Genomic DNA, 26,592 nt, shown 5'->3' with positions numbered 1-26,592 from the left:
AGTTTAACCCGGGGGATTTCACAAGGTATCATGCGGGTGAACAGGGCTTCTTCGTATTGGCAAATTTGGATTCTTTATTATTTTGAATTTTTTATAAGTTTAGCCTTCATTTTTTATTGTTATTGTTGGTGTTGGTGGTGTACTACTACTACGACTACGACTACTACTACTGCCACAACTACCACTACCACTGCCACAACTACTATACTTCTACTGCCACAACTACCACTACTACTACTGTTACTACTTCTACTACTGCAACAACTACTACTACTACTATTACTACTTCTACTACTGCCACAGCAACTACTGCTACAATCACAACTTCTACTACAGCCACAACTACTACTACTATTACTACTTCTACTACTGCCACAACTACTACTGCTACTACTATTACAACTTCTACTACTGCCACAACTACTACTGCTACTACTATTACTACTTCTACTACTGCCACAACTACCACCACTACTACTGCCACAACTACCACTACTACTACTACTACTTCTACTACTGCCACAACTACCACTACTACTACTACTACTTCTACTACGGCCACAACTACTACTACTGCTACTACTATTACTACTTCTACTACTGCCACAACTACCACTACTACTACTGCCACAACTACCACTACTACTACTAAAACTACTTCTACTACTGCCACAACTACCACTACTACTACCTCTTTTACTACTTAAGTAATTCTACTACTACTACTACTACCGCTACCACTACTTCTGCCACCATCACTACCACTGCTACTACCACAACCACTAATACCACTTCTACTACCACTACTACTACCACAACCATCACTGCTACAACAACCACTACTACTACTACTACCAACATGCTTCAAGTTCCCCAACACAGGCTTGTGGATTTACTTAAAGTTCTGTAAGGAATGAAATGAGGCTGTATCGTATCCGCGATCCCCCTATTACAGGAGGGACTTTATTCCCAGCCGTCTGTACGCCATCGGCTTTCATTCGAAACAGGCAAGTTAAGGATTTGCATAGTCCACGAGGTCAATGGGTTCCACAGGTGTGGATCTAACTGTTTCTTTAAGTGTTGTTTGTTTCATGTCTCACAATAACATTGTAGTTGCCTTTCTTTGAAGTCATCAACATTTGGTTAGCGCGACGTGTCTTCCCGGCATTCTTGTATTTACATAATTGGTTACTGTCTTCATGTAGTTCTAATTTGATTTAGAAAAACAAACCACAGAAAAACAGATAAAAGCGGAAAACAGACAAAGACTTCATGAACTTGATGTAAAAACGCCATAGTTACACTCTTTTTGTAACAATTACGTCACTGATTTGTTGAGTTTGTAAATCCATGTATTAGACACTTACCGTATTTCCTCAAACTTACCCCACTTATAAATAATCCACAAGAGATCAAACAAATAATAGTTGGAAAACAATTACAGTATGATTGACAGTAAATTTTGCTTTTTATTAAATAAATCTAGAAAAAGTGTGCCTTGAGACAGAATAAGAAATACCCAGGATAAGAAAGACCCAGGAGATGAATATAAGACAAGTGAGAACAAGTATTTAAGATAGTATTTACATTTAGACTATTCATGTATGAAGAACAAGCTTGTGTGTCTGGAAATATCCCTTTTGCAGCTAAAGAAAGTATAGCACTTCACATGCGCGTGTCCGACGAAAATTCTTCGAAACGTTTCTCTTGTTACAAACTATTTAACACTTTCGACATGATCCCCGATATTGCACAACATCTCCCTGTCCACTTTCTCCACATTAATTACGTTGTTTCCGCATTCTTCTTCCCAATCCCTGATGACATGCTGGGGTCTGGTGTACAAATCTAACAGCCTACGCTAGAATTTGTCATTAATTACACGTGAGAGGTGTCGATTGTCCTTGGATTCTGTTTACATAGATTTTAAAACGAGGCTTTGAAATGCGCATTTGGACCCCACTACAACACGCCTACCATTGTGAGTGGAAATAGCCCAGTTGCGATCTTCTTGCAAAAGAGTTAGAAATGAAGAGTTGAAAGAAAATAGGAGCGTCCGTTTTGCTGACCGGGTCAATCCTACACTGGATCGTGACAGGCGTTGCTGGTCGCCTGTCCTAGCGGTCAATATTGAACTACTAGGGTCGACAACTCTTTTATTAATAGACCTTTTTCATTGTATATATTTTGAATCTCTTTGGGAAATCTTCTTTTCTAAGTTTCGGCTGCCGCCTGTTAGAGTTTTTTCACAAATTTGTAATATAATAAGAGATCAAAATCAGCATGTACAATAAATCAATAATAGATGAATATCAACATGTGGAATAAAACAATAATAGATGAATATCAGCATGTGGAATAAAGCAATAATAGATGAATATCAGCATGTACAAAAAAACAATAAAAGATGAATGTTAGCATGTGGAATAAAGCAATAATAGATGAATATCAACATGTACAATAAAGCAATAATAGATGAATATCAGCAAGTACATTAAACCAATAATAGTTGAATGTCAGCAAGTACAATAAAACAATACTAGATGAATATCAGCAAGTACAATAAAACAATAATAGCTGAATATCAGCAAGTACAATAAAACAATAATAGCTGAATATCAGCATGTACAATAAAACAATAATAGATGAATGTCAACATGTGGAATAAAACAATAATAGATGGATATCAACATGTAATAAAACAATAATAGCTGAACATCAGCATGTACAAAACAAACAATAACAGATGAATATCAGCATGTACAAAAATAAAATTATAGCTGAATATCAGCATGTAAAAAACAAAACAATAACAGATGAATATCAGCATGTACAAAAAAACAAAAACAATAATAGCTGAATATCAGCATGTACAAAAAAAACAATGACAAATGAATATCAGCATGTACAAAAATAAAATTATAGCTGAATATCAGCATGTACAAAAAAAACAATAACAAATGAATATCAGCATGTACAAAAATAAAATTATAGCTGAATATCAGCATGTACAATAAAGCAATAATAGATGAATATCAGCAAGTACAATAAAACAATAATAGTTGAATATCAGCAAGATCAATAAAACAATACTAGATGAATATCAGCAAGTACAATAAAACAATAATAGCTGAATATCAGCAAGTACAATAAAAAAATAATAGCTAAATATATCAGCAGAACAATACCCTGCAATCTGATGCCCTTTTGGTCCAGACGTTGTCATTAGTGATGTGTGTCAAACTGACGCATTGTGCGCGTGTAGTGGTTTTACCTGTTGGACATATGCGTCACAACTTTGGACATTACAGACATACCAAGCTAATCGTGGTGGGACATCCTATCAGAAGCAGATTGTGGAAAGAAAGGCGACTAAATAAATGTCCATAATCATAAAAAATCTCTCACTGTACGATTCCAAATATATCATAAGAATGTGTTTATATATCACAAATAGTGATGTGATCAGGTGTTCGCGAAAATGTGGGTGCATTCTACCTACCGGCGCCATTGACATATTGTTCCTCGTACTGTCACATATATATATATCATAAATGTATTGTTACTCTTACTATCACATGGATATCATTAATATATTGCTCCTCGTACAAGCACATGGATATCATTAATACATTGGTCCTAGTACTATCACATAGATATCCTTAATATATTGCTCCTAGTATTATCACATAGATATCCTTAATATATTGCTCCTCGTACTATCACATGGATATCATTGATATATTGCTCCTCGTACTATCACGTGGATATCATTAATATATTGCTCCTCGTACTATCACATGGATATCATTAATATATTGCTCCTCGTACTATCACATGGATATCATTAATATATTGCTCCTCGTACAAGCACATGGATATCATTAATACATTGGTCCTAGTACTATCACATAGATATCCTTAATATATTGCTCCTCGTACTATCACATAGATATCATGAATATATTGCTCCTCGTACTATCACATGAATATCATTAATATACTGCTCCTCGTACTATCACATAGATATCATTAATATATTGCTTCTCGTACAATCACTTATATATCATGAATATATTGCTCCTTGTACTATCACATGAATATCATTTAATTTAATAAACTGCTCCTCGAACTATCACATACACATGATTAATATATTGCTCCTGGTACAATCACGTATATATCATTAATATATTGCTCCTCGTACTATCACATGAATATCATTAATATACTGCTCCTCGAACTATCACTTACATACCATGAATATATTGCTCCTTGTACTATCACATATATCTCATGAATATAGTGTTCCTCGTACTATCACATGGATATCCTTAATATATTGCTCCTCGTACTATCACATATATCTCATGAATATATTGCTCCTCGAACTATTACATAGATATCATTAACATATTGCTTCTCGCACTATCACATGGATATCACAAATGTATTGCTCCTCGTACTATCACATATATATCATTAATATATTGCTCCTCGTACTATCACATGGATATGATCAATGTATTGCTCCTCGTACCATCACATGGATATCATCAATGTATTGCTCCTCGTTCTACCACATACCGTGATCGGTGGCTAATCCGTGAAGTAAACATTACAGAAATCATGATGTACAAATGGTGAATCACGTTACCAAAACATGCATGTATTTATTACACAAGGTACAAACATAATCATTATTTTTACTTCTTACTTTCACTATTACATTCCCCTCTAATGGAGGTATCAATTCCAATATCCACCACAGGTAACAGGACGGGTCCCGCCATCTTCACGCATTCAGTGTTGGCAATGCCCCTTGTTGACAAAGTCAGTCATGAGAACGACATGAAGTACTTTCTCCTAGATTGGGGGGGTCGTTCTGTGCCAAACCCTTATCAGTATTATAGTAAACAGATTAAAACAGTTTTCAAAAGTAGATCCAGTTATAAGGACACTTCAGCCAATATATACTGTCATTCCAGAAGCGGCGTCTTGACCAAATATCTTGCACACACAACATTGACCCTTAGAGGCTATACTATTGACCCACAGAGGGTATACCATTGACCTACAGAGGCTATACCATTGACCCACAGAGGCTATACTATTGACCCACAGAGGCTATACCATTGACCTACAGAGGGTATATCACTGACCTACAGGATGTACCTCTGTAGTAGAGAGACCGACCATTTGATAGTTTGGGGTGAGGTCTGCGTTATTTGTTAAAAAACATATTGTTCGATATAATAAAAAAACATGCTGAAAAAATAATTTTGCGACAGGTTAATAAATATATATAAACTGTACATGATTGATGTACTGAAAACAGTTGTGAGTTGTAAAAAAAAAGACAATTGGTCGGTTTCCCCTTTTACAGAGTAATGGGTACAATGTGTGAATCCCCTTTCTGGTGTCCCCCGCCGTGATATTGCTGGGATATTGCTAAAAGCGGCGTAAAACCAAATTCACTCACTCACTCACAAAGTGGGGGCACGGGTGGCCCAGTCGTCTAAGGCGCCGCGATTCGCTGTGCAGAGTTGCATCCCTTGGGCACGCCAGAAACCTATGATTGTGGGTTCGAATCCCGGTTCGACCCGATTATGTTTCTAGGTTTCTCAGCACCATACCCGTGCTCATGGGTTTCACTGAAGTGGTAAACGTCTGAGATCTGCATCACTTCGGGCTTTCCTCCCACATTAAGCTGACTCGCCGTGATATAACTGGAATACTGTTAAAAGCGGCGTTAAATCTAACTCACTCACTCACTCACTCACAAAGTAAGATATCTTGAAGCAGTGAACGCATTAAACCCGGGATTCAGAGGGTAAGGTGCATGTCCTAGTACCCCATAAAGTGGCATTGGTGATTTACACCTCAGGGAGCTGAGAATGAAACCAGTGCACACTGATCCATTCCGCGGCATAATGATATATTTCTTTGAATGTTCTTTAGATGTACATTTCTTAAATTGTACATATCCACACACCATGATCATGTCATCATGTGGGGCGGTGGGGTAGCCCACTGACTAAAGCGTTCGCTCGTCACGCCGAAGACCCGGGTTCGATTCCTCTCATGTGTCAAGGTCATTTCTGGTGTCGATTCCCCACATGGGTACAATGTATGATGTCCATTTCTGGTGTCCCCCGCCGAAACATTGCTGGAATATTGCTAAAAGCGGCGTAAAACCAAACTCACTCATTCGCTCACTTCTGATCATGTGGCTAACCTAGATTTGCATTATCACAGTATACCGAGTAGTTACGAAACTATTGCATATTGTAAAATATGCTGAACATTCTTCTACCCGATTCAATTCAGCCCTGAACATGTGTTATTCAACCCACAGGGGGCGCTACAAGAGTGGGGTATTGTTAATATTGGCACGGTGTAAATATAAGCACGGGCACAACGACTGACAATATTTAATGATGACATGGCGTGTCAATAGCGGGTGCTGGCGGTGTTAACAGCCTTCCGACACCTACGTGGTATAAAGTTTCAGAGATGCTTGACAATCTCGTTTAACATGCCCAGTGGAGGGTTGTTTGATTGGTGTTTATAGCGAACTACAGGAGATAAATATGACACGCGGCATGTGTGTAATGAGCGTGACAATACACGGGTGTGAGTTATTATCATCGCTATTTAATACTATAAGGGTAACGCTTTTTTTCAGGGCATTATCATTTGCAGAAGCCCGAGGTCTTCCATTTAACTGCCCGACGAAGAATGATAATACCCTGAAAAATAGCGTTACCGTTATTATAGCTAAAATGGATGGAATTTGTTATCAAATAAAAATAAACAACAATGTCTATTTTGAAACATTTGCTGCAATCAACACGAATGTCAATGACCCACTTTTATTAATATGGAAACGTCATAGAACAAACCAGATGACGTCACTATTGAACGTTACGTCACCTATCCCTATCCTATGACGTCACCTAACAACTGGCGTGATAATGGCCCGTCGTCAAGTAATATGATTATCAAGTTACAGTGGCCCGCTCATATCTGATAACATGCGGGCGTTTTTATAATTCTATCCATTTTAGCTATGACTCATAAACACATGTCCATGATATAATCGTACAACGGAATCGGAATCGTACAAGGGACTGCTTCTGTTAGAGAGTTCTTATATAATTATGGAAATGGTTTCAGTCGCTTTTATTTCCACAACCTGCTTCTTATAGTATGTCACGCCACGATTAGCTTTGAAGGGAGATTTGGCTCGTGTCAAGTCCGAGTAAATTTGATTGGTTAATCAAATTTCACTTGGTATGCCGGAAATGTCCAAAGTTGTGATGCATATGTCCAACAGGTAATGGTTGCCACAACGGTACACACGTACAATGCGTCAGTTTGACACACATCACTAATTTCAACATCTAGACTTAATAGGCATCTGACCTCAGAGTTCTCCTTAAAAATGTGTGGTAAAACAATATTTGTTCACTATCTCTTAGAGAACGTCTCTGCTTGATAACACATGCTGATATTCATCTAGTATTGTTTAATTGCACATGCTGACATTCATCTAGTATTGTTTTATTGCACATGCTGATATTCATCTTTTATTGTTTAATTGCACATGCTGATATTCATCGAGTATTGTTTTATTGCACATGCTGATATTCATCTAGTATTGTTTTATTGCACATGCTGATATTCATCTCTTATTGTTTTATTACACATGCTGATACTCATCTAGTATCGTTTTCTAGCACATGCTGATATTCATCTATAATTGTTTAATTGCACATGCGGATATTCATCTAGTATTGTTTAATTGCACATGCTGATATTCATCTAGTATTGTTTTCTGGCATATGCTGATATTCATCTAGTATTGTTTTATTGCAAATGCCGATATTCATCTATCACTGTTTTATTGCACATGCTGATATTCATCTATCACTGTTATATTGCACATAGATATTCTTCTATTATTGTTTCATTTGATATGTTTTATTTACACCGTTTTAACAACATTTCTGCAATATCACAGCAGGAGATACCACAATGAGCTTCAGATTTACTCACGATGGGAATCGAACCTTGGGCTCAGCTTTAAGAGGATGAAACAAGGACGGGTCGGCTCGGAGTCAGACCCGTCAGGTCTTAACATGTCGGGAAACTTTTTATACAGATTATATCACACTTATCAGACAACTATATATCTCTTCCACTTACATGTTCTGGGCTTGTGCCATGATCAACTACACTGTAACAAGTACGGCTGGAATGAAATCGATTTTTCAAACTCCAAGGGCAATCCTGAAACATGAGCAAGTCTGTGACTCAAGATGAATTTTTCATCTTGTTTACTCTTCCTTTACCTACATCCTGCGCAAAATGAGCTTTTTCCACACTCCGTTTACCTACACCTGAAGACAGTCAGATTGTCATGTTCCATGATAACTAAGAGCGGCAAAACCCTCTCCACGCTGTAAACAATATGTCTGGATCCCAAACACAAGCCTAAGTGCGTTCCTTGTCCAACAATTTGAGGCGTTAGTTTAGGGTCTGAATGTGGGAAAGACCCGTACCACCCCCTAACCAGATTGTTGACATCACCATCTTCTCAAAATTGTACTTTTGTTTATTTTTACATTCTTATGTTAATTGTACCAAGTTCGTTGTAAGGTGATGGTATATGTGTTTTGCAAGTGCCTGTGAATCTGAATCAAATTTCAATATATAAACTATACAAATACGGATAAAACGAACTCAAATGGACCCCTAAGTTTTGTTCGTTACAACCATAGCTCGTTATACGGATATATACAGCATATATTCTGCAAATGGACGGGACCAAAAACAGTTCGTTATATCCGTCAGTTCGTTATAAGCGTGTTCGTTATAAACGTAGTTTACTGTATGTATATTATTCATCTTATCCACATTGGCTAAATGCCCAATGATATGCACTTTATTTAAACGTGTTTATATTTTAAGCATGTTTAGGTTATGAGGATAATACACAATGATATGCGTTTTGTCGTAAACATGTTTAGTTTATTGGGATGTTGTGTTTAGGCGGTGAAACAATACCTTATTTCTTGTGTGTGGACCTAAAACGTGTTTAGATAGAACACAACAAATATGTATTCCGTTTAGAATTTAAACGCATCCCTAAACATGTTTAGATCTAAACACGCTTTATGTGTTTACATTCTGAACACATGTGTTACAGTGTATTCATAGGGGGCACGGGTGGCCCAGTCGTCTAAGGCGCCGAGATTCGCTGTGCATAGTTGCGTCCCTTTGGCACGCCAGAAACCTATAATTGTGGGTTCTAATCCCAGTTCGCCCCGATTATGTTTCTAGGTTTGTCAGCACCATACCCGTGCTGGTGGGTTTCACCGAAGCTTCCGCGATGGGGTGGACACAAAGACCGCTTGGGAGCTTGGGAGCTCCGCCCTCGAAATATTGGTTTTGCTTACACTTAATATCACACACACACACACACACACACACACACACACACACACACACACACACACACACACACACACACACACCGACTGATCTGATAAATACAGCTCCACTTTGATAAGGTTAAATTATATTTAAATGGAATGACATATCAGATTATGCCTCTCAAAGTTGAGTAGTATTTATCACGGCACGAAACAAATGCACGGACGTTTCCTTTCCTTATGTAATGGCGTTGTACACAGGGACAAGAAAAGCAAACGAAGTATTTGTATTTCCATCAAGCTTCCTAACGCCTCTTAACGCATGCGTCCCAATTGCCGTCATGCGCATATTGACACGCCGGTATTGTATGCGCAGTCGTTGATTACGTCAGTCCCCTCAATCCCCGTGTACACGTGGCGGGCAGTGGGACGGACGCAAGGTGCGCGGGGATCTCCGCGACTCTCGGGGCAGCTGGCGGTCCGTGGGGGGACGGCAGAGTGGTGATCGGGGGAGGGAACACAAGAGATGATCAGGTCATGTTTAAGACGACCTTGAGGGCAAGGGTAACGTCTGACGCCACACTGAGATAACACAACTTACACTCTGCCAAAACTAATTTTGTGAAGAAAAGGATAAAGTTTTCTTGGAAGCATTACAGGTTAAATATGTATATGAATAAACCCATTGGCATATTTACGATTTGATTTTTATAAAAGCAAATTGAATAACATATCCAACTTGTTTTGTTAAACATTTTTTTTAATTTCAAAGCTACTAAAGCTAAAGTTGAACCAGAATGAAACAGTAATTATTTCATATCAATTTTTTTTTTACATTTCCCATATACATGTACATATACAGCAATAAGTGTCATATACATCGCAGAGTATTCGATAGAATACTAAAATTTCTCTTTGAATTTGTCTAATGAGTGGTCTTTTCTTTTTTCTACTCATTTTGTATGTAAATTGTTTTGCTACAAAACTATAGTATTCAACGGATTTTTTTTTTACCTTTAAAGCCAAATATAATATTTTCCTGAGCAAACCTTATTTATCCTTCACAAATGGTATTTAGCAAGTCCGGTATCATTCAAAGTATCTTTTCATTTTGCTGTGATTTTAATCGTAGCATTTTTGGTGATTTTAACTGTTTGGCTAATCTTTCTGATCATCGCCAGTAGCCCGAGGGATGGTGTAAATCCAGCTGGGGACCATGTAGGTAGCAGAAGTACCGTAAGTCCCCATGGTCCCTAGTATGGTGGCCTAGCGTTGGTTGCTGGCGATCTACAGTCCGTTTTTATACTGTGTCGTCTGATATAATTTGATCATTTTATTGCTCTAAAATTAGTTTTTAAAATTATAATCTGTGATATTTTGCTAATTGTTGTACTGTCCTTCGGCGACAGGTTTTTATATATAATATAAATGTATATCTTGTTCAAGTCACGATATGGCTGAAATACTGCCGATGTGACTTTAAATATTAACTCACTCACTCACTTTCCATATATTTTGAACATATTCGCATAATAAATGCATTTTGCATGGTTGAAAGTCCATATATTTTATCTTGTATAAGCACATATTTGTTGGCATGATATGTTGTATTATTTTGCAATCAACCATCTCGTGTTTAAGCTAATAGTGCATCTATGTGCCATAAGATTTACAGTAATCCAATCAGTTTCTTCATATTTCTTACCCATTATTTTTTCCCACACTTCCTGGCCATGACTTTTAACAAAAACATTATTTACTAGGCATGGTAAAACATCTTTCTTCCTTTTAGGTTTCCAAAAATGTTAATTATGTCAAAAGGAAGATTGGGGTATTCACTTACTATGCATGGGAGGGTATTCTTCGTTTCTTACAGTATCTAGCAGTGGATGTTCTAATACTTTTAAATTCAATAAAATTACATTTTATATTAAATCTTTAAGGCGACCTTGAGGGCAATAGTAACGTCTGACATGACACTGAGAAAATACAACTTACGCTCCTCCAAAACCAGTTTGTAAAGAAAAGGATAAAATTTTCTTGGAAGCATTTCAGGTTAAATATGTATATGATATAAACCCATTGGCATATTTACGATTTGATTAACATATTCAACTTGTTTTGTTCAACATTTTTAATATTAAAGCTACTGAAGTATCAATCGTGAGTTTTTGAACCAGAATGAAACAGTTAATATTTCATATCAATTTGAATTTTTAAAATTTCCTATATACATGTACATATACAGCCATAAGTATCATATACATTGCAGAGTATTCGATAGAATACTAAAATTTCTCTTTGAATTTGTCTAATGAGTGGTCTTTTCTTTTTGTCTACTCATTTTGTATGTAAATTGTTTTGCTACAAAACTATAGTATTCAAAGGATCGTTATTTTTACCTTTAAAGCCAAATATTATATTTTCCTGAGTAAACCTTATTTTTCCTTCGCTAATGATATTACGCCATACTGACATGTCTCCAACATATTTGCATTCACATAATAAATGCATTATTGTTTCATCTGAACTCTCGCAAAAGGTGCAGGATGGAAAGTCGATATATTTTATCTTGTATAAGCACATATTTGTTGGCATGATATGTTGTATTATTTTGCAATCAACCATCTCGTGTTTAAGCTAATAGTGCATCGATATGCCATAAGATTTACAGTAATCCAATCAGTTTCTTCATATTTCTTACCCATTATTTTTTCCCACACTTCCTTGCCATGACTTTTAACAAAAACATTATTTAGTAGGGATTGGTAAACCATCTTACTTCCTTTTTGGTTTCCAATAATGTTAATTATGTCAAAAGGAAGATTGGGGTATTCACTGAATGGGCATGGGAAATGTATTCTCCGTTTCTTACAGTATCTAGCAGTGGATGTTCTAATACTTTCAAATTCAACAAAATTACATTTTTTATTAAATGTTTAAGACGACCTTGAGGGCAAGGGTAACGTTTCACGTTTTCTTGGAAAGATTACAGGTTAAATATGTGCTAGTATATGATATAAACCCATTGGCATAATCACGATTTTTATTTTTAAAAAACAAGTTGAATAACATATTTAACTGGTTTTGTTCAACATGTTAAAGCTACTAAAGTATAAATCGTGTTTATTTGAGTTGTTGAACCACAATGAAACAGTTATTATTTTCATATCACTTGTAATGCTGTCTACAGTACAGTGACTTCATAATTCCAAACTCTAATTAATGCCATACTATGTGTACGTGATTGACAAAATAAGCAGTAACTTCATTTGCAATGAAAGCCGATTACACGGATGGCCTTTGCTTTCGCCAAAAGAAAGCTGAATCCGTTTTATTTTATTCCAACTTTTTGGGGCCAATTTGAGTGATGCAACTTTTAACAGGAATCCATTTGAATGATTGATTGATGGATGGATGGATGGATGAATGATGGATGGAAGGAGGGATGGATGACTTTCTACCAATGCCCTATCTGCACTTTCAAAATATATAGATGGCAGGGAGACAACTCTAATAACCTCTGTCCTTTGCAGGATTGTTCCCCCTTATCATAACCGGCCAACAGACGGCGCAGAGATGTGAACAAGATGTGAACGGCTGCACGGCGGAGTTTTCATTAGCGCAGCAAGTACAGTCACAATCCGGCTTCAACCTCTCCGCTATATGCAGGTATAATAGTTTTATACATGTGTAGAAATGTCTTTGTGACAGTGTAAAATACGCCTGCTTAGCAGGAATTGTTTGAGATAGTATAATTGTTACGTCGCTTTTAATAATATGCCAGCTTTCTCAGAGAAAGATTCGGAGATTCGAACCGAGTCAACCAAATGTGGCCTTTCCACCAACTATAAACATCTAAGATCTGCATCACGTCAAACCTTACTCCTATATTAACCTGACACGATATAACGTCAATGCGATTCAAAGAGGAGTTACCCCAGTGAAGATCCGGATTAATTAGAACTGGTCTTCAGCAACCCATGCTTGTCGTAAGAGGCGACTAACGGGATCAGGTGGTAAGGCTCTTTAACTTGGTTAATTCATGTCATCGTGTCCGAATTGATGCTCGTGATGCCAATCACTGGTTCCTCTGATTATTACAGACCGCCGTCATATAGATGGAATATTGCTGATTGTGGCGTAAAAAACAAACAAACAAACAAACAAAGAGGAGTTAAGGCAAGACCAATCTTGTCTCCTGCTTTTATCTTCATATATGTATGTGTGATTCTCCTTTGTTCAACAGCATTGTGGATGAATTCATGACGTGCGTCAACACAGTTCTAGCTCCTTGTGACGTCATTACGAAGAACACGCTGAGAAGCGCCATTGACCAGTTGATAGGAATCTACACCAATCCTCCCTATGGCTGCACACTAAGTAGGTTCTAGGCTTACTATTGCCACGGCTGTCAACCATGATCAATCTCATTAAAATCAGATCTTAGTTCTCGCTTCCGCTAAACAAAGATCTGAGGACATCCCATTACGGGTCACGTCAGAACGACCTTTCATCCGACCAATCAGAGCATCGCTTACCAGATTGTGCAAGTGACAGTCGGAATGTGATGTCTAATCAAGCAACCTCGAAAACTTTAACTCCAAACGATAGTTACGGGTTTAACGACTGAATCCATACAATCTAGACCATCTATCAGCCATCCCAGAATGTTCTTTTGTTCAGGTTTCAAATTTGTAATCGAGAATTTGTCAAAATATGTATCGAGGCGTACTCGCCATTTTGAAATAAGTGCCGTAAAGCACATGAAAGCTGCCTTTCAATAGGTCATTCCATTGGTCGGTCAAAGTTCGGGCAAGGTCGGCCTGACGTGACCCGTAATGGGATGTCCTCAGATCTTTGTTTAGCGGGAGCGAGAACTAAGGTCTGATTTTAATGAGATTGAACCACGATATTCAAGTTCGGAGATCACAGCTATCAATAATAGATACAAGCGACAAAACCCCTCCCATGCCCATGAGAAATCTCTGCCAAAAGCAGTCGGTTGTACGATTCCGACTACATCGCGAGCATGTGTTAATGAATCACTGTCAAGATACTTTTAAATCAACAGTACTGTAATTACATAATTAATATATGTTATAGTACCAGATAATTATAATTGTTAAATATAGAATATACTCAGCTTTATCTCGCTTCGAAATATTCGGTTTGTAGTTTCAATAATCACCCAATTTTTAGATTCAGTTGTGTTAGGTGATCTTGGTGATTTTATGAACGCTTCCAGTGGTGCTATTTTCGCATTCCACAAGTCAAGCAACAGTTCAACGACAATGGCAGTGATAGTGTAATTTGCACACTTATCTGTTGTATGGAGCTATTCCTATTTAGATGTCTTCTCTGGCCTATGCAATTTCAGCATTTATTTTGCCTTCCTATAATACCGTATACCTATTTAGATGTCTTCTCTGGCCTATGCAATTTCAGCATTTATTTTGCCTTCCTATAATACCGCTTTCCTACAAGTTGAAGATGATTGAATGTTGTATTCCACTTTGGTTTTCTTGCATCAATAGTTTCCCAATACGGGGCACGGGTGGCCCAGTCGTCTAAGGCGCCGCGATTCGCTGTGAAGAGTTAGGCTCATTGGGCATGCCAGAAACCTATGATTGTGGGTTCGAATCCCGGTTCTCCCCGATTATGTTTCTAGGTTTGTCAGCACCATACCCGTGCTCGTGGGTTTCACCAAAGTGGTAAACGTCTTAGACCTGCATCACTTCGGGCTTTCCTCCCACAGCTGACACACCGTGATATAACTGGAACACTGTTACCAACGGCGAAAAACCCGACTCACTCACTAGTTTCCCATATCAAACCGATATACATTTATAAGTCATAAGAAGTCATATAAACCATATAGACATATAGGAATATAACTATCACGATATACGAGGGTTGATAACTTCTGAGCCTCCCAAAGAAAGCATTACGTCACAGCGGAACCATTTGCTCTTCTGACTAAAGTTTGTGTGGATATACATTATGTAATGCCCACATCAAAAGATTTTGATATTACACGATTCCTTCAATATAAGGCCCAGAACTTGTCAATCTACCCTCGTATATCGCCAGTTTAGTTATTTAATGAATAGTTAATGCGTATAGACCTGTGAAGATCCGGGTAGAATAGGTCTTCAGCAACCCATGCTTGCCGTAAAAGGTGACTCTGCTTGTCGTAAAAGGCGACTAACGGGATCGGGTGGTCAGGCTCGCTGACTTGGTTGATGTTTGTCATCGATCCCAATTGCGTGGATCGATGCTCATGATATTAATCACTGGATTGTCTAGTCCAGACTCGATTATTTACAGACCGCCGTCATATAGCTGGAATATTGCTGAGTGCGGCGTTAAACAACAAACCAACCAAAACCAAGTTAATGCGTAAAAGGCGACATACGGGATCAGGTGGTCAGGCTCGCTGACTTGGTTGATGCATGTCATCGATCCCAATTGCGTTGATCGATGCTCATGATATCAATTACTGGATTGTATGGTCCAGACTCGATTATTTACAGACCGACGTCATATAGCTGGAATATTGCTGAGTGCGGCGTTAGACAACAAACAAAACAAACAAACAGCTTATCTGATTTCACTGATATTTTCGTTGTTTTCTCAGTTCACATCAGATTTTTTTTTGATTTTTTATGTTGTATTGATCAAGGGATACGTTACGTTTTGAATTATTTTGTTTCTAGATTTCGCGGAAACGTTCGAGTACGGCAACTGCAGCCAGCAGGTGACGCAATGTGCCTTTTTCAAATATGCCGCCGAGGAACTGAAGGACAATGCGACAGAGGCGTGCAAGTGAGATTTTACGAACGCTTCCCGTTATTGCTGATTTTGCCCTCGATTGTAAACATGAACTGTCATCACTATATGTGCTCCTTGTTTCACAGGGTTTTTTTTCACAATTTGGTTAACGGATCCCTGAATCCAACTTTCACAAATGTGGATTGAAATCAAATTTTTGCGCTCCTTCTAATTTTCTTATCTGGTTACCATGGTGTTTGGCTCCTGCCTACTTACAGGAACTGAAAGTTCCATACAAGCATCTGACAAACTTTAAAAAGACACTCAAAACATGTCTCTTCAAGAGAGCCTTTGACTAGATCAGTCATGGTCTAGGCGCATTTGTGCAGTTGTAATTTAACAAATACTTAATTGCATATAGTTAATGTATTGCTGAGTCGAATAAATTTTATGTTTTGAAAATAATTTAGTTTGATTTGTTTTCGTACAATCCTGCTCTGAAGTTGGCAAACACTGTTTGACTAACACTATGTGTGTTCTCATTATCATTTCGATTGTACATATTTTATTTCAAGTGTTGTCGTTCTGAATTAATCTTAAATCATATAAGAAAGGCAAGCAATGGAAATCATGTGAGTGATTTTACTGCTGCTTCTAGAGAGTTTGACGGCTTCGTGGAGTGCATGGAGCTAAACACTACGACCTGTGTGGGCGCAGAACAGACGGAGATTGTCCAGTCCATCCAGAACACCACCAACACCTTCAACCAGTGTCCGTACGCCTGTAACAGACGTGAGTTATGCTGTAACATATGGGAGCAATGTCTGTAACAGATGCGAGTAATGCATGTAACAGATGCGAATAATGTCTATAACAGATGCAGGTTGTGCCTGTAACAGATGCGAGTGATGTCTGTAACAGATGCGAGTAATGTCTGTAACAGATGCGAGTAATGCTGTAACAGATGCGAGTTATGCCTGTAAGAGATGCGAGTAAAGCATGTAACAGATGCGAGTAATGTTTGTATCAGATGCGAGTGATGCTGTAACATATGCAAGTAATACTGTAACAGATGCGAGTAATGTCTGTAACAGATGCGAATAATGTAACATATGTTAGTAATGAATGTAACAAATGTTTAGTCATGTATGTGACAAATGCGAGTAATTCTGTAACAAATGCGAGTAATGTCTGTAACAGATGCGAGTAAGTCATGTAACAGATGCTAGTAATACTGTAACAGATGCGAGAATGTATGTAACAGATGCGAGAATGTATGTAACATATGCGAGTAATGCATGTAACAGATGCGAATAATGTCTGTAACAGATGCGAATAGTTGACATATGTTAGTAATGCATGTAACAAATGTTTAGTCATGTATGTAACAAATGCGAGTAATGCATGTAACATAATCACATACGGATATAGTACGTACTTTGTAGCGAGTGCATACATTATCCCAAGCAACAAGATATACAGGGTAAGCCACACCTCTGGGAAGGCGATATTGTGTTACACTGTCTCTCTGTATATTTCAGCTGATCTTGTTTGTACCACAGTCACAGCGACCACAAGTAAGTTCAGCTTCTGGAGGATGCTATCTCAAAATATAATCAATTCTAATCAATATTTTGTTAAAATATTATTTCACTCAATTGGAATAATTTAAACGGAAATATTAATGTATCTGGATCTTCGTGTATCACAATCAACACAATGTTTAATATAAGTGTACTCCTTCGTGAATATCAGCTTTTAAAATGAAATTCGAATTTGAGTATCAGCTACTACCCGTATATTCATGTACATTATCATCAAATATCAAATACCTGTTTTCTATTACAGCGCCATCACCAGGTATTGCCCTCCTTCTATAAACTAGCTTAGTGGCATGCCCTCTTAACGTTGTAGATATCTACTGTAGCGTCTAGAGCATAGCACTCTGTTAGTGATGATGTTCAATTAGCATAGCATCTATGCTCGCTTGAGAAGACTCTTTTATGCATGATTGTCGTACTTCTGTCATCTAGTCCATCTTCTATTTACAAACATGCCAAAACGTGTCACTAAAAACACACCAACTTTAACTTAAAATATATTGGGCACTCCAAAAACCTGATGCCCTAGTTCAAGGAAGTGTATAGCGAAAGAGGATTGGGTGGTTAAAATGTGTGCCCTGACCGATTGTGTGTCATCGTGCCTGTACGGTAGCGAGGTTCAGTGACGTGCTTTCGTGCCCGGACGTCGTGGTCTGTTGCTCATAATATCAACCATTCGTTTGCTTGGCCCAGACTCGATTGTTTTCGGACTGTCGTGATATAGCTGGAATAGTGCTGACCGAGACGTAAAACAACATTCGCTCACTCCCTCGTAACTATGACAACACAGCAAAGGTTGCTTGTGTCCAGGAACAAGTGTTGAATTAGTATAATTTAAGTTGAAAACTCTGTGCCGAATTCTACATCACTGCCTTGCGGGAATATATGTATCTTCCCGAGGCAAGGCAGTTAACTGATTCTAGAAATGTAGTTTCCGCCCTTGCGAACTAGGCTGAAATTTCGGGCTCGATCGTAGCGCCACCAGTGGCTATTACGAGTTATGCACCTTCTATGTCCCTTCTATTGACCAATCAGATTCCATCTCCACCATCACGTTGACTCAAAACGTGAAACGATTTGGAAAATACCTGTCGACGCGCAGTTGACGGTACACATGTTTTGTAAATCCTGCCAACGACCGAAATCTGTACAGTAGTCGCCATGCTTACGAACCGGATGTCGATTTCGTTGCACGATTTTGTTTGGACTATGCATAGACTCATCAGTCCAGCCAAAACACAATTCAGAAATTCCAGTCTAGTTCGGCGAGGGTGGAAACTGGACTAGTCAGTTAACTCCCTTGACTCGGGAAGATGGTATATATGAATTAGTAATCATTTGAATGTAATATCTAATCATGATCAGACTCAAACCTTGTATATCAAACCAGTTTGTATTAGAGCTGGGTGATATCCCCAAATATACTTACATATCAGTTTAGTACCAATATAGGATTGTTATACAAATGAAAAAAACATTTATATCATGATTGAATAAATGCTTCATCAAAAGCAGTGAATGATTCACTTCTGTATTCAAGGTCGACGACATATACTAACACACAACATACTCATCTGTGATGAAAACTAACATCGGCATTGCATATTACAGTATAGCATGTTCTACAATACTAATATCTTGAATAAAAACAAATTGTAGGACCATACAATTTAGTAACGCCGCTCGGTGTTAACACAGATATAACACGGCCGTGGTCAAGCTGCATACCCCTTATCAACTCTCTGGGTCCTTGGGGGTAGCCTGATGGGTCAGGCACTTGCTGGACACACTGAAAATCCGGGTTTGATTCCCAATAAAGCACAATGTGTGAAACCCATTCCTGGTGTCACCTAACAATGACATGGTTGGTATATTGTTAAAAGCGGCGTAAAATCATATTCACTCACTCACTCACTTTTCAGCTGTTTTCACCGTAAGCATCTTAGCAACTCCAGTCATGTCCAGTATGGCTATTTCGGACATCGATTTGTCCGAGTATTCCGAATACCCCATCACGTCATCTGAAGTGTTCTACAATCCATCCGATGTCCTCTCTATGTACACGGCCGATTTGTCAGAGTTCTACAACTCTGACGCAACTTCCGGTACAACGTTTCCGAACGCCATCTTGGAATCCGAGTTTCCATCCGAGTCCGACTATGCGGGGGCGTCCGATGTGGCAGTGGTTGCTACAGAAACACAAACGTCAATGACAACATCGCAAATATCAACACGCACGTCATCAACATCTTCAACCGTGTCTCAAACAACGTTAACCTCCCCTACGACTCCACCGTCGACTTCAAACAGTCCCGACGGTACGACGACTACATCGCCACCTTCAAGGTCTTCAACGACAGAGCAAGACACGGCTAAGCCAACATCCCAGGAGACAAAGAGGTCGGACAAAACATCAACGTCTTCAGGTAAATGACGTGATCCAATGTGCCTGCAGTGCTGGATGTGAGGTTGTTGTTGAGATCATGCTAAAAGGAATGGGTCACGTTCATCTCATTCAAGGTCTGGTTACCAATATGGTGGAATATGGTTGGGTGAGGCTAAAACCCGTGTTAATGTATTCCGATTGTCAGACTCGGTGCCTGGTGTTCTAGAAATAACATGTATGCTATAACCGTCTTGTAATTGGGGACGGATCTTTTAAGGCGCCGCGATTCCCTGTGCAGAGTTGCGTCCCTTGGGCACGCCAGAAACATATGATTGTGGTTCGAATCCCGATTCGCCCCGATTATGTTTCTTGGTTTGTCAGCAGCATACCCGTGCTCGTGGGTTTCACCGAAGTGGTAAACGTCTGAGACCTGCATCACTTCGGGCTTTCCTCCCACATTAAGCCGATACGCCGCTGTATAACTGGAATAATGTTTTAAGCGGCGTTAAACCCAACTCACTCACTGTTGTAATTGTGTGTTGTGGCCCAATGATCAAAGGCGGTGCGAGATGCTGCGAGTTGCATCAGCTGTGTCAGGATTCAGTGCTCGTGGGTTCGAATCCCAAATTCGCCCACGCTCTGATATACAGTAAACTACGGTTATAACGAACTCAAAGGGACCACTAATTTTAGCTCGGTGTAGCCGTAGTTCGCTATATGCATATATACAGCATAACAACAGTAAATAATCGGGATAAAACAGTAAGTTCGATATATCCGTCAGTTCGTTATAAGCGTGTTCGTTATAAACGTAGTTTACTGTAACTGAATTACCGTTCGGCGTTGTGTCGTTTGTTTGTGATGTACTGAGTTAAAACTAACCACTGTCCCAAACAACGTCATTATCAGTGTATCATATCCACACGTTAACTTGACTGGTATAAATAACTATCTTAACACAACACACATACATGGTGCAAGGGACATACGCATTGCATGAATATAGATCAATACAAATATTTATATGCATGAAGTAGATATTTCTGTACCATTTGCATGATTCTGTATTACCTTATATGGCCCAGGTTCTGTGCTTGACTGGTGATTTGATAATAGGCAATATGTTAGAAAAAAATTATTATGTTCATGATAAGGATACGTTTAAACTGTCTGGCAAAAGAAAGTATACACCCTTGATGGTGACAAATAAGAACTGGGTATTCCATGGTTATGTATTTGATACCGGAATCATAGTTGTGTTTTTACCTTAAGTTGCAGTATTTCGGCAATCGTCTACCCAGTAACGTTTTTATAACGGTTGCTATTTTTTTGGTAAATCCAGTTTTCAAGCTGTACTTTCTTTTGTCCAGCAGTGTATATACCGCTACTTAGTATTGTTGTTATTTTGTATTATGTTAAAGAAATATGTTCAGTTATAATATGTAAAATGCAATATGATTTGCTGTAATTTTATGTTAATCTGATGGTTGTTTAAATAAGAAAACAGTTTTCAAATTGAAAAAAATCTATAAATCATAATTATTTAGCATCAAATTATTTTCCTACCAATTCATCACTTTTGACTTTGGCCTCATCCTCGTCTAACCTGTCATTATATCTCAAAACTATATCTTAACTTTGGACACAGTCGCTAAACACGTTCGGTTCTGAGGCTGATTCGTATGACATTCGCTTAAATAGATGTCCAATCAAAATGCACTAATGTGCGAGAGACTTTCAGTGTGAAATTACTTATAAAAGAGCTGGAGATGGTGATATTACTTTTCAAACGAAGACATGTCTGCGGATAGATCCAGGGTTCTTATGATAGATTGCGATATAATACCCTGGATAACCGAGGATGCACCGTTTCCTTTTATATGTATTTTACATGCCCTCTGATAACACATCTTGTAGCAACGACTACAACATCAACCACGACAACTGTAAGACCAACAACAACGAAGGCAACGGTGAAACAACAGCCCACGTCTACAGTTGACACCACAACCACAGGCACAACCACAACCACAACCGATTTCCCCACGCCAAACTACGACAGTAAGAGACTCCACTTTACGTCAGCAAATCTTCTACTGATAAACAAACTTAACACACACCTGTACATGTGCTTCGTTCGATTTCAAAACCCATGATTATCCAGGTAAACATGTTGACCAAGGTATAACCCTAATCACTCTTAGGTTGATCTGAGTTGACATACTTATCTTAAATCTGTTGTACACTACTAAATAAAGAACATGCTTCTGGTTGGGTCTACGTCTTCAAAACTACTTAATAGCTTACTGTATGTCAGATATCCTGCTCTCATATACTTGGAGACAGTTAAATGAGGTATTACTTTGACTTATTGTAGTCGTATAATATACATTTATTAAATAACGAATCTGTTGCTGGTTTCGTTTTACAGAACACACCAAAAAAAGCACATTGGTGGCATCAGGCATTATTATTAAGTTATTATTATTGTTGTTGTTATTATTATTGTTATTGTTTTATTATTATTATTATTATCATTATTATTTGTGTTACTAGATGCAGCAGTGGTTAAACAAGTGTCAGCTATCATCGTCCTGACGTCCCTGGTCCTTGCAATGATGTCATAAGCCGATGTAAAGATAATCTGACGTCACTGGCTTGCTATTGACGTCATAACATTGTATACTCCGATGGATGTTTGACGTCATGTTCTTTGTTATGGAAAAAAAACTATTTTATGATTTAAATCTTTAACATGTTTATTGTATAACTGTGATATTTGTCATATATTGTCGACTGACACTATAGTTCATCATGTTCAAGGTTAGACTATGACCGTCTCTCGAACACTGTTATACCGATATACTGTTATCACGAACAGTGCATTTCTCGAAGTCTTTATGATCTGACAGTAAAATGTCTCTATTCGTGTTACAATGATTTTTACCAAGAAATTGGGATATATTGAATATTAATATATCTTCGTTTATCAAGAACATTGCATATCTCGAAGTCTTTATGATCTGCCAGTAGAAATGTTCTCGTCTTCCCGAGGCAAGGGTGTTAACTGACTATAAACGTCCAGTTTCCACCCTTGCCGAACATGTTCCTATTGGCCAATCAGATTCCACCAATCATATAACTTGCATTTGCTTCAAACAAAATGGCGGCACCAAGGCAAGACGATATGATCGATGACCAAGATCTATATTGTAATAGAACGGGTGTAACCTCGCGAAGTGCATCAAATCATTTGAGCACCTTGATTAAAAACCTGAAAAGATTAGGAAAATATCTGCCGACGCCCAGCTGACGGTACAAATCCTTTGCAAATGCTGCAATCGACCGAAATCGACATGTTGAATCCGTGTTGTTTACGAACCGGATGTCGATTTCGTTACGCGATTTTGAGTGGACTTTGCATAGACTTGTTAGTCCAGCCAAAATGTAGCTCCATAATACCAGCCTTGTTCGGCAAGGGTGGAAACTGGACTTTTATAGTCAGTTACCTCCCCTGCTTCGGGAAGATGAAATGTCCTATTCGAGTTACAGTTCTTTATCAAGAAAGTTGGATATGTTGAATATTATCATATCTTCGTTTGAATACTGATAGTTTCCTGTTTTCTGACTTCATGTGTCGCCGTTCATCAACTGGTAGCGGAATACACCCCCATCCAAACAAAGTTACCTGTCATTACAGTAACTGCAGTAAATGTTGAACCCAATTAATTTGTGCCTATTGTGGTAACCAATTATTTGTAAAACGAAGAATTGACGTTCTACCAATTAACCAATTATGTTAACATTTATTGTTCAACACATCCTCGGAAAAAAAATATTTTATATCGATGTAGTACATATATTTTGATATTTGAATACATGTATAGAAATGACATAGACAATTCTGTAGTCATGTGTAACTATTTTCCAATATTTGAACCCGACATATGAGGACATCTTGATTGTATAATATACTTTGTGTATATCATATTTTGGATTTGATCAAAACAAACAAGCGCAACCTGCGGGAGTGAGTATGGTTTTACGCCGCTTTGAGCAATATTCCAACAATAACACGGCGGGGGACATCAGAAAGGGCGTCACCCATTATGCCCATGTGGGAATCAAACTCGGTTTCGGCGGGACTGGCGCACGCTTTAACAACTAGGCTACCCCCCCTCCCAGCGACACCTGAATATTAAGCCGGTGAATGCATACATTTACCATGTGGTGAAGAGCTAACAGCGCTGGTCACCATTAAGTGGTGGGTGAGATGTTGTTTGTTTTGTTTGTTTGTTGTTTAACGCCGCACTCAGCAATATTCCAGCTATATGACGGCGGTCTGTAAAATAATCGAGTCTGGACCAGACAATCCAGTGATTGACATCATGAGCATCGATCCACGCAATTGGGATCAATGACATGTATCAACCGAGTCAGCGAGGCTGAACACCCGATCCTGTTAGTCGCCTTTTACGGCAAGCATGGGTTGTTGAAGACCTATTCTACCCCGGAATCTTCGCGGGTCGGTGGGTGAGATGGGAGAAGGGTAGAAGGTCAAGAGGTTAAAGCATTCGCTCTTGTCACCGAAGTCCCGTGGTCGATTCCCCACACGAGTACAATGTATGAAGCCCATTTTTCTCCTGGCGACAAATACCTTATTATTGCTAGAACAGTGCTAAAAGCGGCGTTAAACAACATTCTCTCGACCACAAAGCCCCACCCACAGCTTCTAGTTCTCGTGTTCTCACACTGTTGAATGGAAGCTTCACTCGACTCCGGATATAAAGTACAATCAGTTATAACGAACCAAATTCAGAAGTGGTCTTTAAGGTCAAGGATGAATATCGAACACGGCATGTCACGAACTGATCCCCTGGCAAGAGTTCGTAATATCCGGAGTAGGTTGTAATTTCATTGTTCAGCATTTGTCTCGAAAAGTGGACAGGGCAATGACAAGTTCTACTGTACTCGAGTTTTCTGTCCGCTGGCCGATGACATACCAGAATACAGCACTAAATATATCTGAATATGGCGCTATCGCTTAAAATAAAAAGCTTCCATGATAAGCAAGCTACCGGTTAGACACTGCAAATATATGGAATAAGCCGCTAACTCAACGTCTAGCATCAACCAAATTTGAAACCAGTCCAATACCGCAGTGTAAACAATCAGCTAACACGAAGTCGAATTTAGTCGACCACAGCGAATCCTACAGTTAACACGAAGTCGAATATGGTCGACCACAGCGAATGCCTCTCCTGGGGAGAGGTTATTAGCTTCCCGTTCATGTGAATAGTGAAGTTCGGATATAACGAACTGATTTCATGAGTCCCCAAAAGTTCGTAATATCCGTATAAGACTATATATAATGGATATTATGAATGAACCTTTTCTCTTGCAAAAAATTATTGCTTAAAAAAAACCTTTTCAAACCTTTGATAAAACTGTTTTATCATGTAATGGACCGTGTTATCAATGCGATAAACCAAACCGATAAAATGGTTATCACGATTCGATAAATATGCAAATGTGGTTACCTAGGAGGAAGAACTTTTAGACTCCAAACATCGGTGAAATGCTGGATCAATACCTTAGTGTTTGTGTAGACAAACATGGCTGTAAAGCATTTGGCACTATATGATGTTCACATAAATATTGTATTCATACGCGTTTTCTCAAAAACCTTAATGAGTGAAAATACATCTTATTAACATAAATCATTAATTATTTTAAGAATGACATTATAAAAAAAGATTATTACCCTCGTGTGCTTTCGTATCGTGAATATCATTTATTACGATACGGAAACACACTCGGACAATAACCTCTATTTCCCTTCAGATCCAGTGTTGTCTTGGAGCTATGAGGTAGCCCAGTCGTTAAAGCGTAGTTCGTCACGCCAAAGACCCGGGTTCGTTTCCCACACGGACACAATGTCTGAAGCCCATTTCTGGCGTCCTCCTGTGTGATACAGCTGGAATATTGCTAAACGCGAACTAAAAGCGAACTAAAAGCGAACTATAAGCGAACTAAAACCGTACTCACGTAATCATTTCTACATTATATGCCTCAAAGCCCGGATTACCAAAATCCCTCTGTATAAAATGGTTGTGTGTATCTTTGGTTGAAGGGCGTCCGTATTGTGTGTAGTATTGTCAATGTCCACAAGTATTGATGTGCATCTTCATCCTTAGCAAAATGCCTGCACCGCTACTTAACTGTGTACATTTTATACATACGTGTTTATACATTTCACCAATGTACATAATCAGAAATTATTACTGTTTTATATTTTGGGGTGGTGGAGTCATGTGCTATTTTAAAAATAAATTACACGTCATCAGCATATGCGTGTTTGTGTATATTTGTTATCTTTCGCTTCATATTT

At 38.5% G+C, this 26,592-nt stretch overlaps 1 protein-coding gene across 1 annotated transcript in view; it reads left to right on the top strand.

Moving 5' to 3' along the window:
• LOC139466739 (salivary glue protein Sgs-3-like) overlaps nucleotides 1–23,299 on the top strand; it is a 33,057-nt gene extending 9,758 nt beyond the window's left edge. The window contains exons 2-9 of the mRNA XM_071248400.1: nucleotides 12,977–13,112; nucleotides 13,690–13,823; nucleotides 16,160–16,268; nucleotides 16,873–17,006; nucleotides 17,756–17,791; nucleotides 19,738–20,241; nucleotides 22,119–22,262; nucleotides 22,758–23,299. Of these exons, the coding sequence (XP_071104501.1) occupies nucleotides 12,977–13,112; nucleotides 13,690–13,823; nucleotides 16,160–16,268; nucleotides 16,873–17,006; nucleotides 17,756–17,791; nucleotides 19,738–20,241; nucleotides 22,119–22,262; nucleotides 22,758–22,828 (1,268 nt within the window). The 3' untranslated portion in view covers nucleotides 22,829–23,299. The remainder of the gene's footprint in view (nucleotides 1–12,976; nucleotides 13,113–13,689; nucleotides 13,824–16,159; nucleotides 16,269–16,872; nucleotides 17,007–17,755; nucleotides 17,792–19,737; nucleotides 20,242–22,118; nucleotides 22,263–22,757) is intronic.
• Nucleotides 23,300–26,592: the final 3,293 nt, after the last annotated feature.

This window comes from Haliotis cracherodii, unplaced genomic scaffold (genome assembly GCF_022045235.1).
Source record: "Haliotis cracherodii isolate W230 unplaced genomic scaffold, xgHalCrac1.p SCAF_19, whole genome shotgun sequence".
Taxonomy (NCBI): domain Eukaryota; kingdom Metazoa; phylum Mollusca; class Gastropoda; order Lepetellida; family Haliotidae; genus Haliotis; species Haliotis cracherodii.
Note: the sequence above shows the minus strand (reverse complement) of the source record. Positions and strands in the feature narration are given on the sequence as shown.